This window comes from Tenrec ecaudatus, chromosome 7 (genome assembly GCF_050624435.1).
Source record: "Tenrec ecaudatus isolate mTenEca1 chromosome 7, mTenEca1.hap1, whole genome shotgun sequence".
In the NCBI taxonomy this organism is placed as follows: domain Eukaryota; kingdom Metazoa; phylum Chordata; class Mammalia; order Afrosoricida; family Tenrecidae; genus Tenrec; species Tenrec ecaudatus.
In genome coordinates, this window is record NC_134536.1 from 118,292,837 (window position 1) to 118,317,673 (window position 24,837).

Here is a 24,837-nt window from a genome sequence, read left to right on the forward strand (position 1 = left end):
TTTTTTTTTTGAAAGAAAACATTTATTTATGCTCTTTATTGGTCAAACAGTTTCAAACAAATGCAGACCAGTTTTTCACATTTTGCGCCTTGAATGCAGGGTCATGCATGAGATAAATGTGTATCCAGTGGAGTTCTTCCCTGACGGGTTTACATATCAAGATGATCGGGCGAAAGAGCTTTACTTAACAGAAATCTGCTCCGAGAGGGGCATGAGTTACACCTTACAGTAAGGTTTTCCCGTAACATAAATGTGCAGTAACAACTTACAATCTTAGTTTCAAAACAAAACACCCAAGAATGAAATATCCCTTTAAATAAAAAAAATAATCAATTTATACTCTTCTTAAAAGAACCTCAGCGATTTAAAATAAGTTCCAATTCCATATATATATATTTATGTACATTTATAACTTAGGTACTCCTTTGCTCTATATACTTTTATTCATGCAACAGTGATGGAGGTTGGACATGAAGTTCTACAGAGGCCTTTCGGAGAAAGCGGTGTAGCTCCTCACTCGGGCAAAGAACAGCGGGGTGTACATCTTATCAATCTCGAAGGCAGTGACCGCGGTTTCACCAGTCGATCTGGAACCAAGGAACCAAAGCACTCATGAAGATAGAAATGTCTGCTCATTAACAATCCTTTTTTGGGGGAGGGGGGTGGGGGTGGGCGGGGAAGGTGAGGAGGCAGGGAGGTATCTTATTTTTAATCCATCTTGGTAAATCCTACATAACACAGACACATTACAAAAAGTAAGTAAAATGTAGAACATGGATAAGCAACTAAATTAAGAAAACCAAATGGGTAGAGGCACTGAGTCTACTCCCGTTGCTGTGACCCTGTGGAGGAGCGGGGGTGGAGGGTACAACTCGGCTCGGAAGGTCCCTAATGGCAGGTGGTTCCTGAGATTGCCAGGCTTTCGTAGGCAGCACCTCAGGGTGGGCTCAAAGCTCCCAGACCTTTCAGTTAGCACCAGGCACCCCCCCCCTGGGGGCTCCTTGTAAAGAAGTCGTTCAGCGTTCCATCACCATGCAGCCTTATGAAATCACTTCCTTTCGTCTTCCCTAAAAGTGCCTCAGTCTCGTTTCCAGCTTCACTACGGGGCCGCGCTCTCAGCAGCCCGGCTGTTCCCCTTCAACGTCATGACGCAGGGAGGGAGGGTGCCCACCATCACATGGTCCGCAGGAACGTGGAGCACGCCTCACTGCGTGCTTGCACCGCGACAATGAATGACTCTCCCCTTCTGGAGGGTTAGATCATTCCCAATATTTGGCAATTGAAAATAATGCTAATGTTTATTATTATGTCCCTCAAACAAATTCCTAGAAGTGGAATTTAAAGTTTATAGACGATTTCAGGACACCTGTCAAAAGGTTTTTCAAGAGCAAGCCAACAACTTCCCAGATTTAAAAATCCCCTGCTGTGGAGTCGATTCGGATTGACTAGAAGGGCCTCCCTCTCAGGGTGAAGGCCACCCATCTCTACAGAAGCAGATGGCCACGCCTCTCGCCCACACAGGGGGAGGCTTCAAGCCTCTCAGTAAGTACTTACTGTCCATACTCGGTATAAGCCGAGCTTTTCAGCACACTTTTAAGGCAGCTTTTGTGGTAAAATTAGGTTCCTTGGCTGGTATTCGGGTCGGCTTATACTCGAGTATATACGGTATCTACTGCACACCCGGGCACCTGAAGCTGTTCTTAGTACAGTTGATTCCTTTCATAGCTGCAAGATCATCGGCAGAGGAGACACAGGTGACACATTTATAGCATAAACGAGCGAGCATTTCCAGTACTGCACCTATTTGTTGAAACACCTCAATTGCCTTTTGACAATTCTTGGGCCTTTGTTTTCCATCAGTGCTTTCAGTGCAGCTTAGATTTCTTCCTTCAACCCATTGGTTCTTCGTAGGCCATTTCACAAAATGGTTCAAGATCAGCCAATTCTTTGATAAACAAGCCTGCACATTTTTCAACTTGTGTTATTTCCTGCATTGTTCAACACTTTGCATATAGCATCCTTCAATACTGTAAATCAAGGCTTGACATTTCTCTTCAGTTCTGCTTGAGAAATGCTGAGCACATCCCCTCTTCTTTAAGTTTTCTAACGCCAGGTCTCTGTATATTTTGTTGCACACTTTGCATTCTTGAGCCAAGATGGTCTGTCAGCTCTTTACTTCATCACTCTTCCTGTTGCCTAGCTACTCAACAGTCAAGAGCAAGTGTCAGTCTCTTCTGCCATCTGTTTTTAGCTTTTCTTCCCTTCTTGGCTTTTCAATGACTGTCTGCTTTCTTCACCTTTAATAACTTTGATGTCACCCACAATTTGCCTGGTCTTTTTGGTCATTAGATGTTCAATGTGTCGAATGGTTCTTGAGACGATCTATAAATTCAGGTGGGACATACTCAAGATAGTGATTTGACTCTGGAGGTCCTGTTTTAATTTTCTTCAGCTTCAACTTGAACTTGCATATGAGCAAGTTGTTGGTCCCTGGCCATGTTTTGGTTGGTCCCTGGCCATGTTTTGGTTGGTCCCTGGCCATGTTTGGACTAATGAAGCTGAGGTTCTCCATAGTCTCTTTCCAAAGAAGTAGTTGATCTGACGCCTGTGCTCCATCTCGTGAGTTCCATGTGTACAGACCACTGTCACCGACCAGTGATTCCAAGCTGACCAATAGAGAGCCGCGGTGGCTTCCCAGCCTGTAACTGTTTACGGGAGTAGAATGCCCAGTCTTTCTCCCAGGGAGAAATGCGGCCACGTGGATTGTAACTGCGAGGCCCCCGGGTCTCCCAGTCGCCCGGTCATGCTGCTGTAAAGGGGCATGAGCAGTGAATGCGTCGCTGGTCTTGCAGCATCCCACCATGCTATCTGCAGTGCCGTGCCCATCACCAGGGCTGGCGCTTTTCTGCTGCCAGCACTCTGTTTCCAGCTTTTGTTGTTCAGTCTCCTGGGATTATCAAGGCATCTTGACTGGAAAGCTTTCAGCTTCTTTACCTTCGGCACTGCTGGGCTGGTGCCTAAATCTGCGTCACAACTTGACTAGTGATGCTCCCTGTAAGAGAAAGGATGCCATCCTTTCACTGCCAGTGTTGCTCTTCAAGAAATGTTCTCTCTGGCATTGACGGGGACACCGCTCCTCTTCAACCCGTCACTCGTGGCATTGAAGGACACACGCTGGATTGTCCGATTCAAAGTGGCTAACACCTGCCCGTTCCACCGCATTCCGCTTTCAGTTTTGACGTCAAATTTCCCCAGATGCACACTTAGCACAGTCTACATTTCAGTTAGTAACGGCTCTTTAGTTTCCTTCTTGTTTTCAGTCATGCCACGTAGGCAAATGGAAGTGCTGAAAGCCTACGCTGTCTGTGTCACTGAGGGCGAGCCTACTTGGAGGAGGCAGCTCTGTGCCCGGTGGATTGTGAGCACCATCCAACTTGCTGGGTTCGCTTCCTGGAACCGTATCTGACAATGTTCCACGCCAGGTGGCTCTCCAGCCCCTCCTTCCTCTTCCCAGTCAACAGAAGCTCTGCTGGCACCTGTCCACTGGGGGGCGCTGGTGGCACAGCTCCAGCATCACAGCACCCCGGAAGCCCTCAGGGAACAACAGACCGACAGTCCTGAGTGACAGAGCCATGCGGTAATGTGGGCATTTTTAGCACACTTACCTGTAGGTGATATGACAAGAATGATGTATCCAGATGAGTTTGTTAAACCTCTGATGGCCACTGGAACTCAGCTGTAGCCCCACGTGAAAGCTCTGATCCGCCTCTTGTACGGGAACACGACGGAAATACCTGTACTTGTAGTCCAGTGGTTTCTGCGAGAGCAAAGGTGCATGCGCCTCAGTGAAGCCTGGCTTTTACATGGCATCACACGACACTAATAGCAAGACAGCGCCTGCATACAGCAGAGGTGGCCTTGGATATCAGACGGGAAGGTGCTTTAAAAACGTTACGTACTCGAGTGGGGGAGGGAGGGGGAAAATGAGGAGCTGAGACCAAGGGCTCAAGTAGGAAGAAAATGTTTTGAAAATGATGATGTCAACATAGTACAAATGTGCTTGACACCATGGTGTATATGGATTGTGGTAACAGCTATATGAGCCTGCAATAAAACGATTTCAGAAATGTTAAGGACTCTACAAACATAAGGCTTTCTCCCGTCATTGTCATCGAATTAATCACCACACCACCATGAGCTTACTGTTTCCATCTAAGCAAGTCCGTGATAGCAACTGGGAGTGCAGACAAAAACCTCTGTCTCCTAGCTCTAAGCCTGACACTGACTAGAGAGCAGTGGATTTTCCCAGAGGAAACGTAGCAGCCAGTGGAGCCACAGAAAGAGGTATAACTTACTTTTGCAGCAACAGTAAAATCGCCTGTAGACAGAAACCGTGTCCCAGTCTCATGTGAGTCACACTCACGCAAATACTACCGATGGAAACAGAAGAGTGTGAGTTCTACCGCTCTAGTTTACTCTGGAGAGGGACTCGGCAGCCCACGCGCGGGGGGTTCCTAAGCTGCTCTATTAGACAAAAACCTACACAGTTCACACTTCATAGTTGCCCAGGAAATGCATGGCTCCGGGCAGTCCTAGCAACTATCACCGCCAATCAAGCTGCTATCCCAGATGCCAGGAGTCTACCAGAAAGAGACGGAAAAACCAGCAGCAGACGACTGCAAGGCAATATGACTCAAACCCTGTCCTGATTACCTCAATACAAGGAATCTTTAACCCCCCCCAATCTGTACAATAAAGGCAATTCTAATAGCACTAGGGAAATAATTACATCAGCCACATCACAACTAGCTTAGTGTGTGTGTGTGTGTGTGTGTATATACAAATCTGTCTGTATGTGTGCATATGACACTTTTTTAACTAGGACTGACAGCGTACACACAAAGAATATTTACTGCATGATAGAAAGCAGTCATAGGAGCCCCGGTGGCATTCTGGTTTGTTGGCTGCAGATGGAAACTGCCAGCCGCTCCCCCGGAGAAAGGGCTTCTTCCTGCTGTCAACCGTATAGCCTCGGAAGCCCACAGGGGCACCCTCCCTGTCCTATGGGTCACTGTGAGTCGGAACCGACGGTACAGTGGTGAGTTTGATCTTTATTTGCGGGGGTGGGGTGGATGTGAAGCTTTAGAATGTGGTTTCAGTAAGTGTTATTTTCTCACCATTTTCTTGCTGAAAAGAAAACAATTTTTTTCTTACTTTAACTTGTTTCCTGCAGGAATTGAATTTGGTGCATAATGGCACACAGCACACCGGATGAGCAACGAAGCAGTATTTTAACTGTTTCTTGTCAGGAATGCGTGCATAAATAGATGCCAAGAGGAGAGCGGCATACTCACTTCTTCCTTTTTCTTGGTTATCACAGCAAACACTTTGGTCTGATTGTCTGTGTCTTGTGACAAGCGATAATGACCCAGAAGAATTGCATCCGTTCTAAAAAAGGAATCAAATAAAACAAAACATCCTTTAAACCTCTGAACCCATTATCATATGGATTTATGGAATCCAGGAAGTAAGGGTTTCCGACAGGGCGGACTTGACTCTTCTAGGAGGATTCAGTAGGATGTGAGTAAGCAATTCAAAGTCCACGACCACAAAGATGCTTTACGGCAACTGTTTAACCAGGGACATGTTGGGCCACACGGGCCATATAAACCGTGGTCTGAACAGAAAGCTACAGGAAAGCAATACCTGGTATTCCTGGTTCTTAAACGAGGAACAATGGACTGAGGCTCCTCGGGGGTTGTTAACATCATCACGTGGCCATCAGGAAAGAATCTTACGTACCTGTGCAAACAGAGAGAACGCAAGAAACACCACAGACACACACACCATGAGCATGTCCTCGCGTATCCATTACCTAGGCCTAGATCGAAGTGGAAATGCCAAGGGCTAAAAATCTGCAAAAATCACCAAAGAAATAGGACTGACAACCTGGGCAGTTGGCAGCACAGGTATTTCATCCTCCACCTTAGAGGGAACTGCTGAACTTCTAGTTACAGCCACTGAATAAAGATAAGCCCAGGTAAACACTGCCCCGCTAAGTCTGTGCGTTTTCCTAAAGCACTAATTAATGCCAAACAAAAGGGCAATCTCATGATAAAATACAGTGGTTTAAAAAAAAAGCCAGGTTATTTCTCAATAGCAGTAATATTTTGTGACTATTACAGCTAAATAAAAGTGTCTTTGTTATTTGAAAAGGTAAACAAGTGCACTGAAGGAAAACACAAGGGAAACATTAATTAGTAAAACATGTGATTGACAAGCTGGGGGACTTAGATCATTTATATATAGGAACTGTGGAGAGGATTTTTCACTCACTCAGTTTATGACAGTTGTACCTGTAATATTCCACTTGGTGCCAAGCTCTATAGAAACCATCCAGAGACTGTTCCCCTTGGCGAATGTATGTGGTTTTGCTGATATACACACCTGGAAGAAAGCAATGGGATTTTAAAACAGTGAGCTCATGATAAATAAGAAGAACAATCAATATGCCAATCATGCTTCCAACTTTTACGGTGGTTTCTCTTTATGTAAAGTCCATTATAAAAAACAAAACTTTTGTACGTAGACAAATGTGCATTATAAATCCATTACTTCTCAACTTACCATCAAATCGTACCCGAGGCCTTTCTAAAAACATCTCTCTCCAGGATGTGTACGGAACAAGTTTAACACAGCTTCTGCCCCAAACTTTCAAGCAGGCCAAACGCCATATTTCAGGGTCTCTAGGTAATAAAAGCACACCGCTATGTCCATAAAAGGCTGAGTCCTCGCTTACACACATAAGACATTTATTTGCTCTCAGTCATCTTGTACACACTATTTCTGGAGCGCCTGCCAAGCCCTGGTCTGGGCACTGGAGAGACGCACTGAACAGGGCAAAGCCCTGCTCTGTTAGTGTAAGGGAAGAAAACAAAGGGGCAGAAAGGCTCAGGTAGCATGTCCTGAGCAAACACACACAGAGAAAGCAGGTCAGAGGCGGTGATGATGGCGCTGGGTAAACGGAGGCTAAGCCAGGGACTCGGGGAAAGTGACAGCAGGGGTGGGGAAGAGTACTGGGGGCAGAAGCTACAGCAGGTGTGACTGGGAGAGAAAGGGGCAGACATGGTGGTCATGGGGGGCCCTGGGTGGGGCTGGCTATTTATTAACTTTCAGTGGGATCGATGACATTGGAGGATTTGTAGCATGGGAATGTGTTTTGGATTCAACTGTGTCCTCCAGAATGATGTGTAAATAAATCTCCCCTCCATACCTGTACTTATCATCCCATTTGGGACGAGGCCCTTTGAATGCTAAGGAGACAGATGAGTGTAACCTGAGTCAGTATCTCTGAGATATAAACAACATTCACCGAGAGAGCGGAGCACAGATCCAGTTAGATAAGATGCCCAGACACATGGAGCTCTCCAGTGACTTGGGAGGCAGAAGCGGAAGAGGCAAGGACCTTCTTCCAGAGCCCACAGAGGGAAAGCCTTCCACTAGAGTCCGGGCCCTGCATTTGGACTTCTAGCCTCTTAAACGTGTGAGAAAATAAGACTATTGGTTAGTTATCCATTCACAATATTTCTTTACAGCACCACTAGACACCTAAGGTGGAATGATATAACCTGATTTATGTTTTGGAAAGACCTTGCTGATGGCTTATGAAGAATCTACTCTAGGGATCTGGGTGGAAGCAGGAGAGCACATGAGACCACTGCTGCAGCCCAGCCAGACATATCGGCAGCTAGAGGAGGGGCAGTTGCAGAAGCTGTGCAATGATCAGACTGTACATATATTTGAAAGGTAACAAGGACAAGACTTTACTACAATATTACTGCAAACATCGAAGCAAAAAATGTATTGAAAATGAGTGATTTAACTACTTTACTCCATCTACAACTTGCAATAGTTTCAAAGAAGTGAACACTACTTTTTGCATGAACACTACTTACATGGGTGCTAGACTGCAAAAAATAAAAACTTAACTCCACTCCCCATTTATACTGGAAAGAGTGACGTTTTTCTTTTAATAACTGCTTTGTTCCACAATAACATATCATCACTGATGATTTGCTTTCTTATCTTCTTCCTCATAGCGTGTTCTCATGTAAAATTTAAAAAGTTACAGGAATAATAGTGCTAGAGATGCTGGTTTTTAGAGGTTGGTGGCAATCCACTCACGGCTTAATAGGTATTTATTAATAAAACACACCTTAGAATCAGCAAAAAAAAAAAAAAAGAATTTAACCTCCTTCAATTTACATATGCTAACCCAAACATCAGACTCCATATGAAATTAATTTATCTAAAATAATGCAAATTAAAAAAATTATAGCTCTGAAACATTTTAAAGACTAAATGCCTATTTTTATGTAAGGTACTCATGAAAGATTGCTAGTACCAATGATTGATTACTAGACTCTGTTTTGCTTGGATGGTAAGATTTAAAATGTATGATTGAACCTTTAATGGGCCAAATTAAAAGTGTAGTGCAATCGGAAATTAAATCATCGCCACTTACTGTGACTACGACTTGGGTGTACGCTTTTCTAACAGAAATCTTTTCCCAAATCGGCGATGCTAAGCATACAAACAATCCCCCGCTAGTAGTGTTCGTGACTAAATGGGTTCTCGATAAAAGTAATCCAAGTCCCTCCTGCAGTATTCCCTGTAAACACAGTGCTTCCTAACGTCTCAATGCTAAGTCGTCCAAGAAAATCTCATTTCATATAGCAGAGCAAAACTTGTGTTCACTTTAAGCTTTCCTCTAGATCATCCATCGAGTCCTTTTACCAAAACGATCAACGGGAAGCAAAAAGAGCACTATCTTCCTTTTCAGCCTTGAGCCGTGTCCAGGGCACGTACCTGGCACAGATGTAGAACCCTCTGCACACCAGGGACAGCTGCTCTAAGGATCTGAGGTCTAGGTCACTGGACACCACCCATCGGAAGATGTACATCAGCACCTCCATCGGCAGCACTGCAAAGAGAACCGTCCCCCAGCGACCCTCCTCTCAGCCAAGACGTCTTCCCGCCTGCCCGAGACTCATATAAGCACACCCTCATGACCACTCGGAGCTCCGGCACGAGTGCAGCCAACGAGCCGGTGGTGGTGGCGGTGGCGGCTCCCAGCACAAAGACGTAAATAGCTTAGTGCGGTTTCTGGTTTTAGGTATAGGACAGATCTGGAGCTGTTTTTCATCAAGAGCCCTTTCCCTTCATTTACAGGGCAGATTAAAATAAATGCTCGAACATATTCCATGAATATTTCTGTGTGATCCATATTGCCTTTAAAAGCATTATTTTCATCTCCTTAAAAAGGATCAATTATCTTCTAGATTCTTAAAAAAAAAATCTCAACACTGACCATGCGGTATTTAACCTATGAGTAGATACATACATTTCTAAACAGCCAGCCCATGTCAAGCCTTGTTGCCTCCTGTCCTCCAGCACCTGACTGCACGCTCGCTCGGCTTTAGGTTTCGAAAGGTTCAGTTGCGTATACAAACAGCAGTTATGACGACCACCCTCCGTAACCTGACCCTGAGCGGCAAGGGTCTGGCAAACCATCCGACGTGATAAACTGGAAACGGTTTAAACCTACGGTCGTAGTCCTTCCCACTGTGTTTGCATCATCAGGAACTCACACCTGAGATGTGAGTCTGGCTGCTCTCCAGGTCCGGCTGACAAAGCTTGAGTAGCGACTCCTGGAAAGTGAGCTGCTGCTGGAAGTAGGACAAGAGATCGGCCATCTTGCTGTCGTCGTCCTCGTCGTCTTCAACGCTGCAGGGAGAGGGCGCGAGCGGCCTGAGTGCGTGCTTCAGCCCACACACGGCTTAGAAACGGTCAAAACTGTTTTGGAAGAAAGGTATCTGAACGCACATTTTCTTCCTGCCTTTATTAGTAAGTGATGTGTTAAGTTTATTCTGCCTTGCAAGAGTGTATCGTACTAGGCTTTTAAAGAAAACAGCTTCACAAAGAAAAAAAGAGAAAGAAAACAGCTTCAGAAATGTTAATATTACTACTTAGTAGTTGGTGTTGAGGTTTAACTAGTTTTATTATAAAACAGATTTTAAGAAAAAGGCCATTTCAGATGATGAAAACTGTATGTGCTAAACCCTTGTGATGGACTTAATTCTTTTAAGTTGGATACCCGTTACATGCACTATGTTGTCTAAGCTACCACGATTGTTCTTAATTTACTACCTTATCTTTAGAGAGAAAAATATGTAATTTGAAAAATCTTAACAAGGTCCGAAAACGATCTACCAATGTACACAAGAGTGCAAGTCCTAGAAAATGTCCTCACCCCCCCTTTCTGACCGAGGCTCGAGCAGGAAGGGCTGTCAGAGAAGCAGAGCGGATTTGCAGTCCCACAAAGGGCAAGTCCGGCCGATGCTGGACGGGCCCCACAGCATCATTCTCCCTACCAGCTCTTTACAGAAGGCAAGGGCGCACCGTGCCTGCCAGGTCGGATCAAAGCACAAAGCAAAAAAACACTGTTTTTTAAAGAACGTGCCTAGTATGGGGGCTTGTGTAAAGGAGAGTAAAGAAATGTGTCTTCAATGTTTTAGTACCACCTTTCTTGTTAGTATCTGGTACTTAATTATAAAATTGGCTAAATGGCTCTACTCAAAATTAATCAAGGTTTCGCAACTGCCTAAATGATTCATTTTGAGTATGACCTGCCTCACAGTGCTAAGTCTATTTTGGTGAGCAATATTATCAGCTGGACATTCAGGTAGGTAATTAATACTGACTTCATTATGTTTTTAATATGGGTTTACCCCAAATTAACCTGGCTCAAAAGACCTGTTGTTCAAGGGCAAGGATGTCACTTTGAGACCTAAGGTGTGCCTGACCCGAGCCATGGGAGTTTCAACAGCCTCCTCTCAGTCGCTTGCTGCTACTCAAAGGGGCCCTAGAGGGCGGGACAGAACTGCCCTGTGAATTTCCGAGACTGTAACTCTCTACGGAGTAGAGCGCTCTGTCTACCTCCTGAGGAACGACTGGTGGTCTCAAACTGTCGACCTTGTGATCGCAGCCCAATACACTACCACCCTGCCACCAGGGCTCCCTAATACGTCGGTGAAAACAACACAGACTAAGCCAGACCAAGGGATTGGCACGTCTGGATTGCGGCACGGGCAGAACACGGTCCACATGAAGGGCTTCCAGAAGAATGAACAAGTGTCTCTGAGCACACTGGCCAGAATGCTCCTTGGAGGTGAGCATGCAAGCTTTCGTCTCGCGTGCACTGGACACGCTCTCAGGAGAGACCAGTCCCGGGAAAGGACATCATGCGTGGTAAAGCAGAGGGGCAGCAAGAAAAGAGGAGGACCCACCACAAGTAGAAGAGGTGAAGAAAAAAGCAAGGGAGGTGCTGTCAGCTGTCCCAACACAGGAGTTTGAAAATGTTTCCAAGAATGGAATCGCAGATTTGACCAATGTAGTAAGTGTAATGAAGAGTACTTTGAAGATGATAAAGTTGTTTTGTAAAAGAAATTAGATACATAGCTTTGAAAAAAAAATCTGTTTTTTGGGGGATGTTTTCCTCCTGAACCTGTGCTTTTAACCAAATTACATAGTTTTAATAACTTTCTACCTACATACCGTAATAAACAAAGTCATGTTCTATTCAACACTTTACTTTAAAAACAAGTAAGAGAGAATGCTTTTTGAATGTAGTCTCAAAGATGCACAACACAAGGAGAGAGACTAGTGTAACAGAGCCGTCCAGATCCACTGCTTCAGCTTCTGTTACCTTCCGTTACTTTGGCTTAACTACACTTTAATACTTTCTACTTCAAAGAGTTAAGGTGTGTCCTTCAGCTTATTTCACTTTAGTAACTACTAACTACTGCTCTTATTACAAATTCCTTCTTCATTAACCTTATTTCTTTTTATTAAGAACTGCTCTCAATACAAATTCCTCCGTAGCTTTATTTTTTAATTTTATCTGTTTAAAATCTGTATTTCTACTTTTTAATCTTAAAATTTTTCCAATTAAACATTTTCTACAACTTTATGAAAGAGATATACTAAACACTATATAACTTAATAGACTCAGCAGCATCTAGGCATCGTGTCAGGAATCATGAGGGCATTCATTACTGTCTATCAAATAGAATACGCACTAGCTGCTTCCACCGCCATCACCATCTGGAGACCGGGTGTAAGTAATCTTGAATTCTATATCAGGTACAAGCTGCATAGCCCTGCGATAAAACTTGATGGCTAGAAGAAGAAATAAAGCTAAATCAGCTATGACCACACACGTCTGTCGTTTCTTTGTCTACCTTTAAGGGTGGCTAATTTGGTAAGCTTCTTTACAAACATCCAAAGTCTTTTTCTACATGCAACGGCAGTTCAGTGAGCAAACTTATTTCTAAACCTGACTGTTCAGAAATGAACTTCCTTCTTTCGAGAGCCCATATATTGTAAAGATCTTGAGATGCAGATGTTTCTTTGAGCTCTCCCCGGGGGGTTTCCTCACTCTCTTATTTTCAGCAGTGATCTTATGTGGTCTGCTTTCTTCAGACTCTGAAAATGCAATTGTTGTCGTCCCAACACAAACATGTCTGAGCAAACTTTTCTTTCTAGGATGGAGACTTGAGTAAAATCAAATGCCTCCGACTGGGTGGAATAAGGATTTGTTTGGTGGGTTGTTTTATTTTATTTTTAAAATTTATATCTCAAAGTTTACTTCCTTTACCCACCTGCTTCTTACTTCTCTTCCTTTTGAAAACTATGTTTTGCTTCTAGCCTCTTCAGTGGTGGTAGATTTGTTAGGCAAAAAAAGATGGAAGTTTTAATGAAAATGTAAAATTGCACTGGTGAAAAAAAAATGCTAGAAAAGTTTGTGAATTATAATCATTCACCTGTCAACTTAGTCTTACTGTGGTAGCTTGCATGCTGCTGGAAGGCACATTTAATAAAATTTTCTAAGATTTTTGAAAAAAATAAAAACAAAACCAAAACCCTGTTTTTAATAAATCCCTGGCCAGTAGTTCAGCTATATCTTTAATAATCCTCCCTATAGGTGTACAGCAGGAGAACTTGGGGCTATGAATGCAGATCAGTTCTTTCCCTTTGGATGAAACCCATCCCATTCAATACAATGCACCATGTTCTAATACTCTGGGCAAATCACTGTGGGGGTGGGGAATCTCACATAGTATATAGAATACAAAGGGACTTGATTAATTGGGCTCTTAAAATCTGAGGGCAAAAATATGCCTACAAGAAACTTTAAAATTAAAATAAATAAATAAATTTAAAAACATTTGTAAATATATGCAGTAATTCTGAATGTTATATGGGAGCATTCATGAGTCAAACACCAAAATTTTCCCCATGCTCGAATTATTAACTTTACTATCACATAATAAAGCAAAATTACAAATGCAATACAGTAAATAATTCCATTACTCTGTTTCATTGCTTATTTCTACTAAAGCAATAAAAGAGTTGAGGACAATATTTTGGTAAATATGTTAGAACTAAAGACAAATTTTTTTGTTTTCTTTTAAAAAAATCATTTACTGGGGGTTCTTACAGTTCTTATCACAATCCATACATACATCCATTGTGTCAAGCACATTTGTTCATATGTTGCCATCATCATTTTAGAAACTCTTTCTACTTTGGCCCTTGGTATCAGCTCAATTCCCTGCTCCCCACTCTCCCTCATGAACGCTTGATAATTTATATATATATATATTTTTCATGTCTTACACTGACCACTATCTCCCTTCACCCACTTTTCTGTTTTCCGTCCCCCTGGGGAGGGGGGTACACTGGCTATATGTCGGTCATTGTGATCAGTTAAATTATTTTGTTTCAACCTTTTCTTTGCATTTGTTTTCTCAGAAGTAACTTTCACCTATGCAAGGGTTATATCCGATTTTATAAGGAGTAAAAACATTTTAAAGGTCTTATTAATGAATAACGACTAAATTAAAACTTAGAAAAAAAGATAATTTACGCATCCTACTAGTAATATGTTGCCACACATTTTTTAAAGAGACAGGCTAAACAGAAAAAGAGATTTAAAAAAAATTAAATCTATATACTGTCTCATAGAGAGGGAGACTGAAAAAAATCAAACACATCTACTGAAAATAACAGCAGTCGGCTGAGAGTTGTGCTTCAGGAATGTCATAACACCGTGACCCCGAGCCCTGAGTTTTCACCTTCATAGAGAGCTCCGTTTTGTTCTTCTTCTGCTGCTTTTAGGAAGAGTTCGCGAGCCTACAGAAATAAAGCATGAAGAATAATCTGAAAATCTGAATTAAAAACCCTCATGATGACTGAAGAACAAGACAGGTTTTTCAGCAAATGGGGCTGAAATAATCACAGGTCCAAAGACAAAAACACATCTCTAACTTAAGCCTCTCATCCTGTAAAAGTTGTTACATGTTAACAGGCTTACATGTTAAAACTTTCAAAACCTTTAGATAAAACATAGAAGGAAATCTCTGAAGATGAGGGCAAAGCAATGTGGTCTGAGACGCTGCACCGAAAGCATGATCCACAAAAGAAAACATAACAACAACAACAAAATGGTCAGCTGGACCGCACGAAAATTAGAAAGAATCCAAAAACCTCGCTTTGCAAGAGACCCAGTTAAGAGAAGTTAACTATAAATCGTGAAAAAATACTTGTAAGCTACATATCTAAGCAATCATGTAACATCTATTTTATCTAATGTATCTAAAAACGCTGAGAACAGAACTCAACAGTTAAGAGAAACGCACATTAAGTCTACAATGAGATCTTACTACATACCTGCCCGAATGGGCACAATTTGGTGTGATGATCCCACCAAATGCGGGGAGCCTGATCTCTCACCCACCGCTGGCGGGGCACAATTGTGTGTATGGCCACGCTCTGGTGGCAAAGAACTTGGCAGTTCCCTTTCAACCCAAGTACACCAGGGCTTCTAAGAGTGAGGAAATCCACATATGCTCTATGGATTGTAAGATGATCTATTTCCTAGTTTGGACCTTTTACTAAAGTACAAACAAAAGTGGTAAAGGAAGTAGGTAGACTTCCTTGTATCCATGAATTTGTAATTATTTCAAAATTAAAAAGTGAAACAAAACCCTGGAAGTTTTTAGTCATTACAGGAATACTACTACTTAATGGGAAATCATGTGGACACAAAGCATGGATCTGATGATGTGAAGACGACAGTCTATGCATGAGTAAAAGCGTTTGGGATTATTTCACATGGAGAGGTACTAGGAAAGAGACAAATATTAAGATAGCATTAAAAATCTCTCCAGTATAAGGACTTTACAATCCCCCACCAAATGAGCAATTCTAACACATTAACGAATATATAACAAATGTGTTCAACTCAAAATACAACAAAATAACATAGTTATTTGGGAAAGTCATTAGCATCCCAATCACTCCCAATGCCTTGTCCAGCTTTGCTTAATAAACACACAGGCAGTCATCTCTCAGAGGACAGGTGAACCTCGGAGATTCTCATGGCGACAGAGTGAGTAGTGGGATCAGCGAAAGCAGCCAGGTGGAGGGAGCAATGTCGGGAATACTTAACTTTTCTTCTTTTGCCAGCTCTTGCTTTCCTTTGGTGTCTGCTTTCAGCAGAGAGGCTCTTGCTGGTCCTCGGCTGCCAGGGCCGACCCCAGGGGCAAGCTCAAACATCCACTGAGCTCGGAACATCTGCAGCTGCGCCTAAGGGAGAAGCACACTCTAGGAACCACTGAAGGGCACGGTCCAACTCTCGGCTCCAAAGAGATGTTTGGGCAGAGCGGTCGTCTCACTTTTCCAGCCATCTGACCCTCAGACAGCTTGGCGTGGAAGCCTGCTAATCTCCAGACGGTTGCCTGACCGTGGATTTTGAACTTGCCCCAAAACCCAAACAACACTCATTCTGCTATTGAGTCGATTGCGGCTCACAGCAGCGCTACAGGACAGAGGATTCCCACAGGGTCTCCCAAGCTGTAAATCTTTGTGGAAGCAGATAGCCCATCTTTCTCCCATGGAGTGGCCAGTGGGCTCGAATGGCCAAACTTCTGCTTAAGCAGCAAATGCTGAACCTCTGAAATGGCAGGCTCCCTTTGGACTGGTCAACCCCACAACGGTCTGATCCAATTCCCTGAAGCACATCAATCCCTCTATAAATGTCCTTGTATCTGTATCTCACTACCCGTCTCACCAGTTCTGTGTCTCTGGAGACCCCCGAGTCCGCATCCTAATTAACGTCCTGCATGGTAATCACCACAGAGCTGCCTTCCTGGGACACTCAGGGTATCCCTCCTCCCAAAGAGGGTCATCGGCTTACGAGGGAGCCAACAGAGAATGGCAAGCAGCACAGACACAGAAGTGTAAACGCACTTGTCTGTACCATATAGACACTCGCCACACCCTCCCCTCTCTCACTCGATGCGCACACACTTCTGATCTGCAGACTGTTCAGCCTCACGGTCCACCTCGACTAGACGGTGCGCTCCAAACAAACAGTGGCTTCTAAGTTGCCTGTGGCCTTGGGCAGTGGGAATCTGGCTAAGTGAAAGGCTGGAGGTTTGAACCTGCCCAGCAGCTCCTTGGAAGTAAGGCCTGGTGAGATGCAACTGAAAAGTCACAGCCTTGAAAATGCTATGGTAAAAACAACAACAAAAAAGAAAATGGCATGCATGGTACCGAACAGGCCAACACTAGAAGTCACCAGGAGTTGATCTGATGCCACTTGATATTTAAAACAAAAAAACACTCAACTAATTGGGAGAGGATGTTTTTCAATGTACAAAAATTCACATCACCCTTGGAATCGACTGCAGCGAATCTAATGAAGGCATCATTAGCTTACACAAGTGAGACTCAGATTAGAGTTCATTTGTCCAACATAAGCAATGCCGCAAATGGACTCACTTTCTGCTCATCCAAATGAACTCACTTTCTCCAGTACTGCGGCTCACCTGCCGGAGGAGAGAAGGCCTAGTTGCTATGTTGGCACTTCCTGCCCCGCCGGCCCTCCAGGAACGGGGCAGCAATCACTGCTTTCAGAGCAATGCCAAGGTCCTCACTTTATTCACTAAGTGAACTGTTAATTTCTATTTCCATGACTTGTTTGCTGCCGTCGGCGTAGACCCGCTCCAGTGCTCTCTGGGCCGACAGGGCTACGGCGCGCCATGCAGCCAGCTTGCCGAGTTCCTGCGGGCAGCCTGGTTAGCAGCTGACACAGACAACTCTGCCACAACAGCGCCTTTTCTCGTGACTAATGAGGCTAGTGGTTTGTCTTTACATGCTTGTCTGTTAGTTTCTCCCACTATATGTCTGTCTTTTATTCTGTGTTCCTAATTCTTAAGAATGCTCTAGATGCTCATGACACCAAGCCTCTGCCACAGGTGGTGAAGTTCTCGAGTTCACGGTTTCGCTACACCTCAGGCGATCTGCTCTCTGAGAGGCTCAGGCTTATGGCCATCAAGCCTGCCACTCTTCCTTTGTGCCTGGGAGGTTGAGTCGCAGTGGAACTCTGAATGTTTTAAACCCATTTATCAGCTACAAAGCAGCAATGATCGGTATTTCTTTTTATAAGAAAAGAAATCTAAAATATGGTTAGAGTGTAAGTATTCCATAAATCGGAATGAGAATACAGTTAATCCCATGCAAAAGAGAACCCACACATCTTCCTAAGTGTGACCAATCTGTTTGTGTATGAAGGCAATCAAAGAGCCACGGAATAAAAATATAGACCGAAGTAAACGTGCCTGCAGATCTGCTTCAGCAGGGCTGTCAGTTTCCTCATCTTCTGCTCTGATAGTATCAGAATGACAATCTTCTTCCTCAGCTTCTGCCTAAAGAAAAGAAAAACCAACTAATGACCAAGAACATGCCAAAACCTATTGCAACCTCTGTCTGCTGTCAGCTACTTGTTGTCTAGTACCATGATCTCAAGAGCCTGGGCACTGCGAGTGGAGCACCAAGACTGGATCGAGAATCCACCGGGGCCTTATACCTTAACTGCTAAGGGAAAACGAGACTGATGTGCACACCCTCTGATCCACACCCAATGCTAACATTCTTCACTCCAACATTTAACGTCGGCATTTTTCACCCCAAATTAATTATATGTAAAGTATCAGTCCAGTTTTTTTCATTATTAACGTAATGAAACCAAATCCTCAATCAATAAACATGACATTTACTGGAAATCTACAAGAAAAATGTTCATCTGTTTGGTTCAATGCATTTTGACTAATAAGAGCAGTGAAATACACTATCCCCAATAAAATGAAAATCCATTATAAGTTATTGATGACTGTACTTTACCCCGCCATTCACATTAAAATACAGAAAACACGACTTAGTCCTTTGGTTTTCTTTTTTTAGTTCTACCACAAAAAAGGTGTATATTTGTAACTTTTAAAATATTAAAAACAGTTGATATATTTAATAATTAATTAATTATTCCCCAAGTACCTATGATTCAACTTCAGTAATTATCAAGGGGGGAAAAGTTTTCTATCAAGTGCCCACAGAATCTTGGTGGCACTGTGATTTAGGCACTGGGCTGCTAACCATGAGGTAAGCAGTTCAAATCTACAAGGTGCTCTGAGGAAAAAAAGAGGCTGTCTACTTTCACAAAGATTTATATCTCAGAAACCTTATATAGTGAACATGAGTCAAAATCAACTCAATGGCAATGGGTTTTATGAGCCCCGTCAAGAGTATTCGTATGCTAATTTTGCAAAAAACGTCACCTGTAAACATACATATTTTGTGGAATCAAGATTCAAGTAAGGTCCATGTCATGCAATTGGTTGGTCTCAACTCTAAGTGCTTCCTCTCCTCCCACTTTTTCTTGGCAATGTATTTGTTGACGAACCTTGTTCGACTGTTGATACACACACACACACACACACACACATTTCAGTCTCGTCTGTATTTTGCTACGGTGTTAAGCATGTTCTTTTTTTCTCATATCCTGTGCACTGTAGCAGGATCTAGGAAGGTTTCTTTAGATACAACGTGACAGGTAAGGTTTCTTGGGGGTAGGGAAGACGACCTCTGAAGTTATGTTTCCCACCAGGAAGCATTTTTTAAATGCACTATCAAAGTGTTATGGCAGTTATTCCAAATATACCCGAGTCAGGGGTACAACAAAAAACCATGCCCTTAAGTGTCAGCAATTACCAGAACAGAAAATACAGGTTTCATGCGAATGAAGTTTGTATTGCTTCTCTCTTAATAGCTTATTGGGTAAATTTAATGATCCCAATCAGATAAAATGTGATATGCTGGATTCATTTTAAACATTTTGGTAATTGGCTAAAAAATAATTTCGGCTAACAAAAGATATAGCGTCTGGGGTCTTAAAGGCTTGAAGGCAAACAAGCAGCCATGTAGCTGAGAAGCAACAAAGCCCACCAGCCTGTGTAATCACGAGGTGTTGATGGGTTCAGGTATCAGTCATCAAAGACCAAAAAAATCCTATAATTGATAATGTGGAGTGGGGACCCAAAGGACATCCCGTTACAGATGGGTCACAGAAGGAGCCGAGCCAGTCAGGGTGTAGTGTAGCAACAATGAAACATACAACTTTCCCTTAGTTCTTAAATGCTTTCTCCCTCCCCCCACTATCATAATTCCAATTCTACCTTACAAATCTGGCTAGACCAGAGGATGTACACTGGTACAGATAGGAACTGGAAACACAGGGAATCCAGGAGAGATGATCCCTTCAGGACCAGTGTGAGAGTGGCGATACCAGGAGGGTGGAGGGAAGGTGGGGTAGAAAGGTGGAACCGATTACAAGGATCTACATATAACCTCTCCCTGGGGGATGGACAACAGAAAAGTGGGTGAAGGGAGATGTCGGACAGTGTAAGACATAACAAAATAATAATAATTTATAAATTGTCAAGGGTTCATGAGGGAGGGGGGAGTGGGAAGGGAAAACGAGCTGAAAAGGGCTCAGTAGAAAGTAAATGTTTAGAAAATGATGGCAACATATGTACAAATATACTTGATCCAATTGCTGTATGGATTAAGAGCTGTAAGAGCCCCCAATAAAATGATCTTTTAATTAAAATAATAATTTAGTTTTGTGGGGAAATAACCCCAAACAAATACAATTTCATTGTGGCAAAGATTCAGTAAGTAGATTTTGTTTCACGGATCACTTATAGGGCTATAATCCACATGTAAATGTACCTCCTTTTACAAAACCAGCATGTTATTAAGTGTGTTCCAGCATGTTATTAAATGTGTTCTATGTAAATTACTTTCATCTGCTTACTGGTAATTTACATACCATATATACTCGAGTATAAGCCGACCTGAATATCAGCCAATTTTATCACGAAAAACTGCATTAAAATGTGTGAATAACTCAGGAAGTATGTACGTTATACTAAGAAAGCTTTTTAAAGATAGGTAATAGTGAATGCTCGATAAACCCAGACTTTCAGATGTTAGAATGGTTTAGAATAGTATGAAGGACTGGACTGGATGACTATGTATGGCTTGGGGCCACAAAGGGGTCTCAGCTCAAACTCCATTTTATATTTTTATTCTCAACAAACGTTTACTAAATTAAACAGAAGCCTACAACTCAGGAAAAGGAAATGTTTCTTCAGACCAGTCTGTTGTTAATACATGGTGTTAGCAAATGGAGCTTGCTCAACATTCAGCATGCTCAGTTCAATGAAGGAATGTGGCAACCAGAGCAATGACCTTGAAAGTGACCACAAAGAAAATCACACCCATTTAACGTTCTCTGTTCTAAGGGTGATCGTGCTTTTATTGAACAATTTTATTTCCTGGGAAAATCTGGATTTAGGCAAACCTTCGAAAGCAGCAACCACATACACTTCCACTATCTTACTGCTCAAAATAAGTCTTATCTCTGGCCACCAGACTCATGGACTAGTGAGTCAATGGTACAACATGTAGCACCCGGGAAAGGATAAAGCAATAAATAAATGAGGCCAACAACTGGGGGGAATTTTCAGAAAATGTGATCACTTAAAATATTGCCACATACATGTTTTTGTGTCTCTGGAAGCCAGACGCTGTCCTGACTGGAGACATCTCCAGTAGTCAGTACATACAGTGAAACAAACCTCCGAGTGCTGGATGCCCGTTTCCCAGGCCTCACACATTCCCACCTCTGACAGAGGAGCTTTAGCACTGGTTTCTCCCCCTCTTTAACAGGTTTCCACGCTCCACATATTCTGCCTTGCCTAAGTTTTACTTTAGTATTACACTTAGAATGTATAGATCCCACTGAGAAGCATTATTTCTCCTTTTCTTCACACAAGAGCCTATTTTATTCCTGCTATCAAACCCACTCCACTCCCCAGCAAAAAAGAACACCACCACTACAGCTTGCTATGGGAGCAGTTTCACGTTTCTCCCGCAAGAGTAGCTGGTGGGTTTGAACGGAAGAGCCTGGGAGAACAGGCCAACACCTAACCCACAGCAACATCGGGCTCCTGTGTTCACTATCTACACCAGCAGTGTCCAGGCTTCCCTGCGCCTTTCTTCATGTGGGATGCCTTCTCTGTCACTTGGCTACACCTGTTGAGCTTTCTCCCGAGCTCTCTATTTTAATAATGTTCTAATTCAGTGGTTCTCAACCTGGGGGTTGTGACCCCTTCCTTTGGGAGTGGAATGACCCTTTCACAGGGGTCGCCCGATTCATAACAGTAGCAAAATTACAGTTATGAAGTAGCAATGAAAGTAATTTTATGGTTGTGGGGGTGGGGGGTTTGTCACCACAACATGAGGAACTGTATTACAGGGATATGGCAGTAGGAAGGTTGAGAACCACTGTTCCAATTGTTTGTTATTTTGATTTCTGCCAGTTTAAAAATAACCAAAAAACCACTGAGAGACTATCAAATGTGGGATTTGGTGAAGCCCTCAAGTCACTCTAATTTAGAGAATCCACACAAAACACTGCCCCGTCCTAAATCATCCTCACGATCTTGCTGTGGAACCAATTGTTGCAGCCAGTGTCGATCCACTTCCTGGGTGGTCTTCCTCTCTCCCTGACCTTTCCGTTTCCCAAGGATGATATCCTACAGGTCCTTGGTGACAAATACAAAGTATGTGAGCTAAAGTATCACCATCCTTACTATTAAGGGGCATTCAGCCTGTGACTTCTTCCAAAACAGATGTTTGTTCCTCTGGCTGTCCATGGTATATTTAATATTTCTCATCAAATTCAAAAGCATCTATTCTTCTTCAGTCTTCCCTCTTCACTGTCCAGTTAACGAGGACACTGAAAATACCACGGTTGGCTCAGATAGACTTTGGTTCTCAAAAGTGACAGCTTTTTAACATTTCAAAGATATCTTCTGCGGATCTACCCTGTGCAAATCTGTTGACTTCTTGATTGCCGCTTCCATGAATGTTGATTGTGGACCCAGAGTCTTCCTCCAATCCCGATGCCATATCCCTGTTCATAAAATCCAGCTTCTTAGATTATGTGCTCAGCATAGATTGAACAAGGATGGTGAAAGGATAAAACCCTGACACTTTTGCGGCTTTAAACCCTGAGCAGTGAAGTGTTTTGGAATTCCCATTCTTTGCAATGTTACCCATAGTCAATAGGATTCGTCTGTCAGATTGTCATTTTATTTTTTCATAATGGAGTTTTATCTAGTCACCTTTCCCTTGAGTTCATGAGTCTTTTCTCAGTAATTCATGTATTTCCCATTCACTCCTGTTTCAGATTGTAAAATCAAGTGCTTAAGCCTAGTCTCAGAGAATTGCTTCTGATGGTTTAATGGCAAAGTCAATTAGTGCTTTCTGTACTTCTCACCAAAACAAGTTCACTGCCATCGAGTTGATTCCAATTTATACCCTGTAGGGCAGGGTACCACTGCCTCTCTGTTTCAAAGACTGTAACTCCAAGAAAGCAGAAAGCCCCTTCTTTCTCATGCTTTTTAATTTCTAGATTGAATTAATAAAACAAACAAAAAAAACCGTCAACCATTTACCCAATAAATGTGAGTTTCTACTATGGCTGCTTAATTGGGTACCACTTCATTCGACTTGACATTAAACGCTGGCCAGAGGTTATTTTCTCAGATGGGCACTGTATTTGAAGTCCACAGGAGGCTTCTGACTTGCACAAACCAGACTGCATAGGGCACAGACTACATATTCCAGCATGCAGCAGACCCACGGAATTTGCGCTGTCAAACTCCGGGCCTTGGTTCGGTTTCATCTGGAGGGTATTGACGTCCTGACGCTTCTCAGGCCTTAATAGCTGCGAAGTGAGACACAGGGACTTCTTGCTGCCAAGACGGCCTGCCAACACCTCCCAAGGGCACTGATGCCATCAGGCCAGTGCGTCTGAAGCCTTAAGACTTCCTTATGGGGGCTGGAAAGCGCGGCAGCAAAGGCGCTTTCCCTAGGGGGAGCCATCAACAAGTGTCTCCGCTGACCGGCGGCAACGTCCCCTATTTACAATCAACCAAGGCTCCCCTTCAGTCTCCCGACAAGGGCAAAACTGGCTCAGTCTGCTCAGCGGGGTCTAGAAGCAGCGGCGCCCGGGCTATCCAGCAAACCCGGCGCCCCCCTCCCGGCTCGGGGGTGGGTCGGAGCCGGGCACCCCGCCCACCCTCTGGTGCCAGGGCCACCTGCGAGGAGGGCTGCCGCGCTGCTCCAACCCTCCGGGCCTGATCGCCTTCCTGCGGCCCCGCAGCTCCCCCGGCCTGGGCCCGGCCCCCCGGGGGTTCCTCCGAGCCCCTTCCCCAGATTACCATGGTGGCGGGGCGGCTGGCCGCGGTCGAGGGGCCCTCCGCGCCCCCTCGGCACCGTCCCCTCTGGGAAGGGTGCTGGGTGTCGGGTGTCTACTGCTGCTTGAGTGCGGCCGTGAGACTTAGCAGAGTTCTCGGTCGGAGAAGCGCACCAGGCAGCGGCAGTAACTGCGGGCCCGGCGTACGGCAGCCATTTTCGCGGGGCAGGGGGCCAGATTGGGGCGCGCTGGCGGCGGCCGGGAAGTCGGGAAGCAGAGGGGCGCCCGCTGCCAACCCGGGAGGGAGAGCGCTGGGATTACTGGCGCGTTGGCCCTAATGGAGACTCCAGACGCCGCTGCGGAGCTGCCTCCTCGGCTGCGGAACACTGCGCCGGCGCACCGAGCATGCGCGGTGCCTCCCCTGCCCGCCCCCCCTCCCGCGTGCGTGCGTGCGTGCGTGCGTACGTGCGCGGAGCGTCAGCCGCGTACGTGCCGCCTAGTGGAGGGTGAAAGGGCGTGGGCCTACTGTGTGCGCGCTGGATCCCTGAACGTGGGGCTATCCCTTTACTGAACCCCAGCCTCGGGCCACGCATTCAGCACCGTGGGCACAGTTTATGCAAACTTGAACACGCGTCATGCAAAATTTAGTGCTGCAAGACACACACCGGGGAGAGTCGCACTGGTCTTTTAGGACATCGGCTGCACGGTCCTCGGCGACTGTTATTAAAGTTTGACCAGGAATTCAGGCAAACATTGAGACTTCACAATAAAGACTGGTATCTTCTTCAACCTTCTTGAGAGCACAGATACGGTCCTAGGGGTGATGAAAACATACACGTACATGACTTAACCCGACGTGAGACAATTTCACTACAGATCCCATCGTGCAACGGGGGAGGGCGGTGCCTCTCCTAGGCCTGCAACCCCAGTACTGTGGGGGAACAACGTTTGTATGGCACTGTGGTATTTGTAGTCCCGCGATCCTGATTAGGCGCCAGAGCGCAGTACTGCAGCCTCTTAAAGCCCAACTGTACAAATGCCTCCATTTAGTTCAGCTGAAAGTACTCTTAAAATGATCTAACGGCTTTTTTAAAAACTTAAGTTTA

At 44.2% G+C, this 24,837-nt stretch overlaps 1 protein-coding gene across 1 annotated transcript; it reads right to left on the bottom strand.

Moving 5' to 3' along the window:
- On the bottom strand, positions 1-24,119 carry FBXO9 (F-box protein 9). The gene is made up of 13 exons (XM_075554970.1): positions 23,757-24,119; positions 17,748-17,834; positions 15,574-15,711; positions 14,199-14,256; positions 12,141-12,240; positions 9,653-9,786; positions 8,869-8,983; positions 6,628-6,746; positions 6,357-6,447; positions 5,707-5,802; positions 5,355-5,448; positions 3,666-3,817; positions 1-587 (listed from the first exon to the last, which is right to left on the bottom strand). Exons 1-13 carry the CDS (start codon positions 23,757-23,759, stop codon positions 479-481), a joined length of 1,296 nt encoding a protein of 431 aa, XP_075411085.1. The 5' UTR covers positions 23,760-24,119; the 3' UTR covers positions 1-478.
- Positions 24,120-24,837: the final 718 nt, after the last annotated feature.

Excerpts from the sequence above, each read along its gene's own strand:
- FBXO9 (XM_075554970.1), bottom strand. Across the intron at positions 5,803-6,356 it reads CACCAAGTGGAATATTACAG|GTACGTAAGATTCTTTCCTG; the intron begins GTACAACTGTCA and ends CTGTTTGCACAG. Across the intron at positions 3,818-5,354 it reads TAACCAAGAAAAAGGAAGAA|AAACCACTGGACTACAAGTA; the intron begins GTGAGTATGCCG and ends TTGCTCTCGCAG.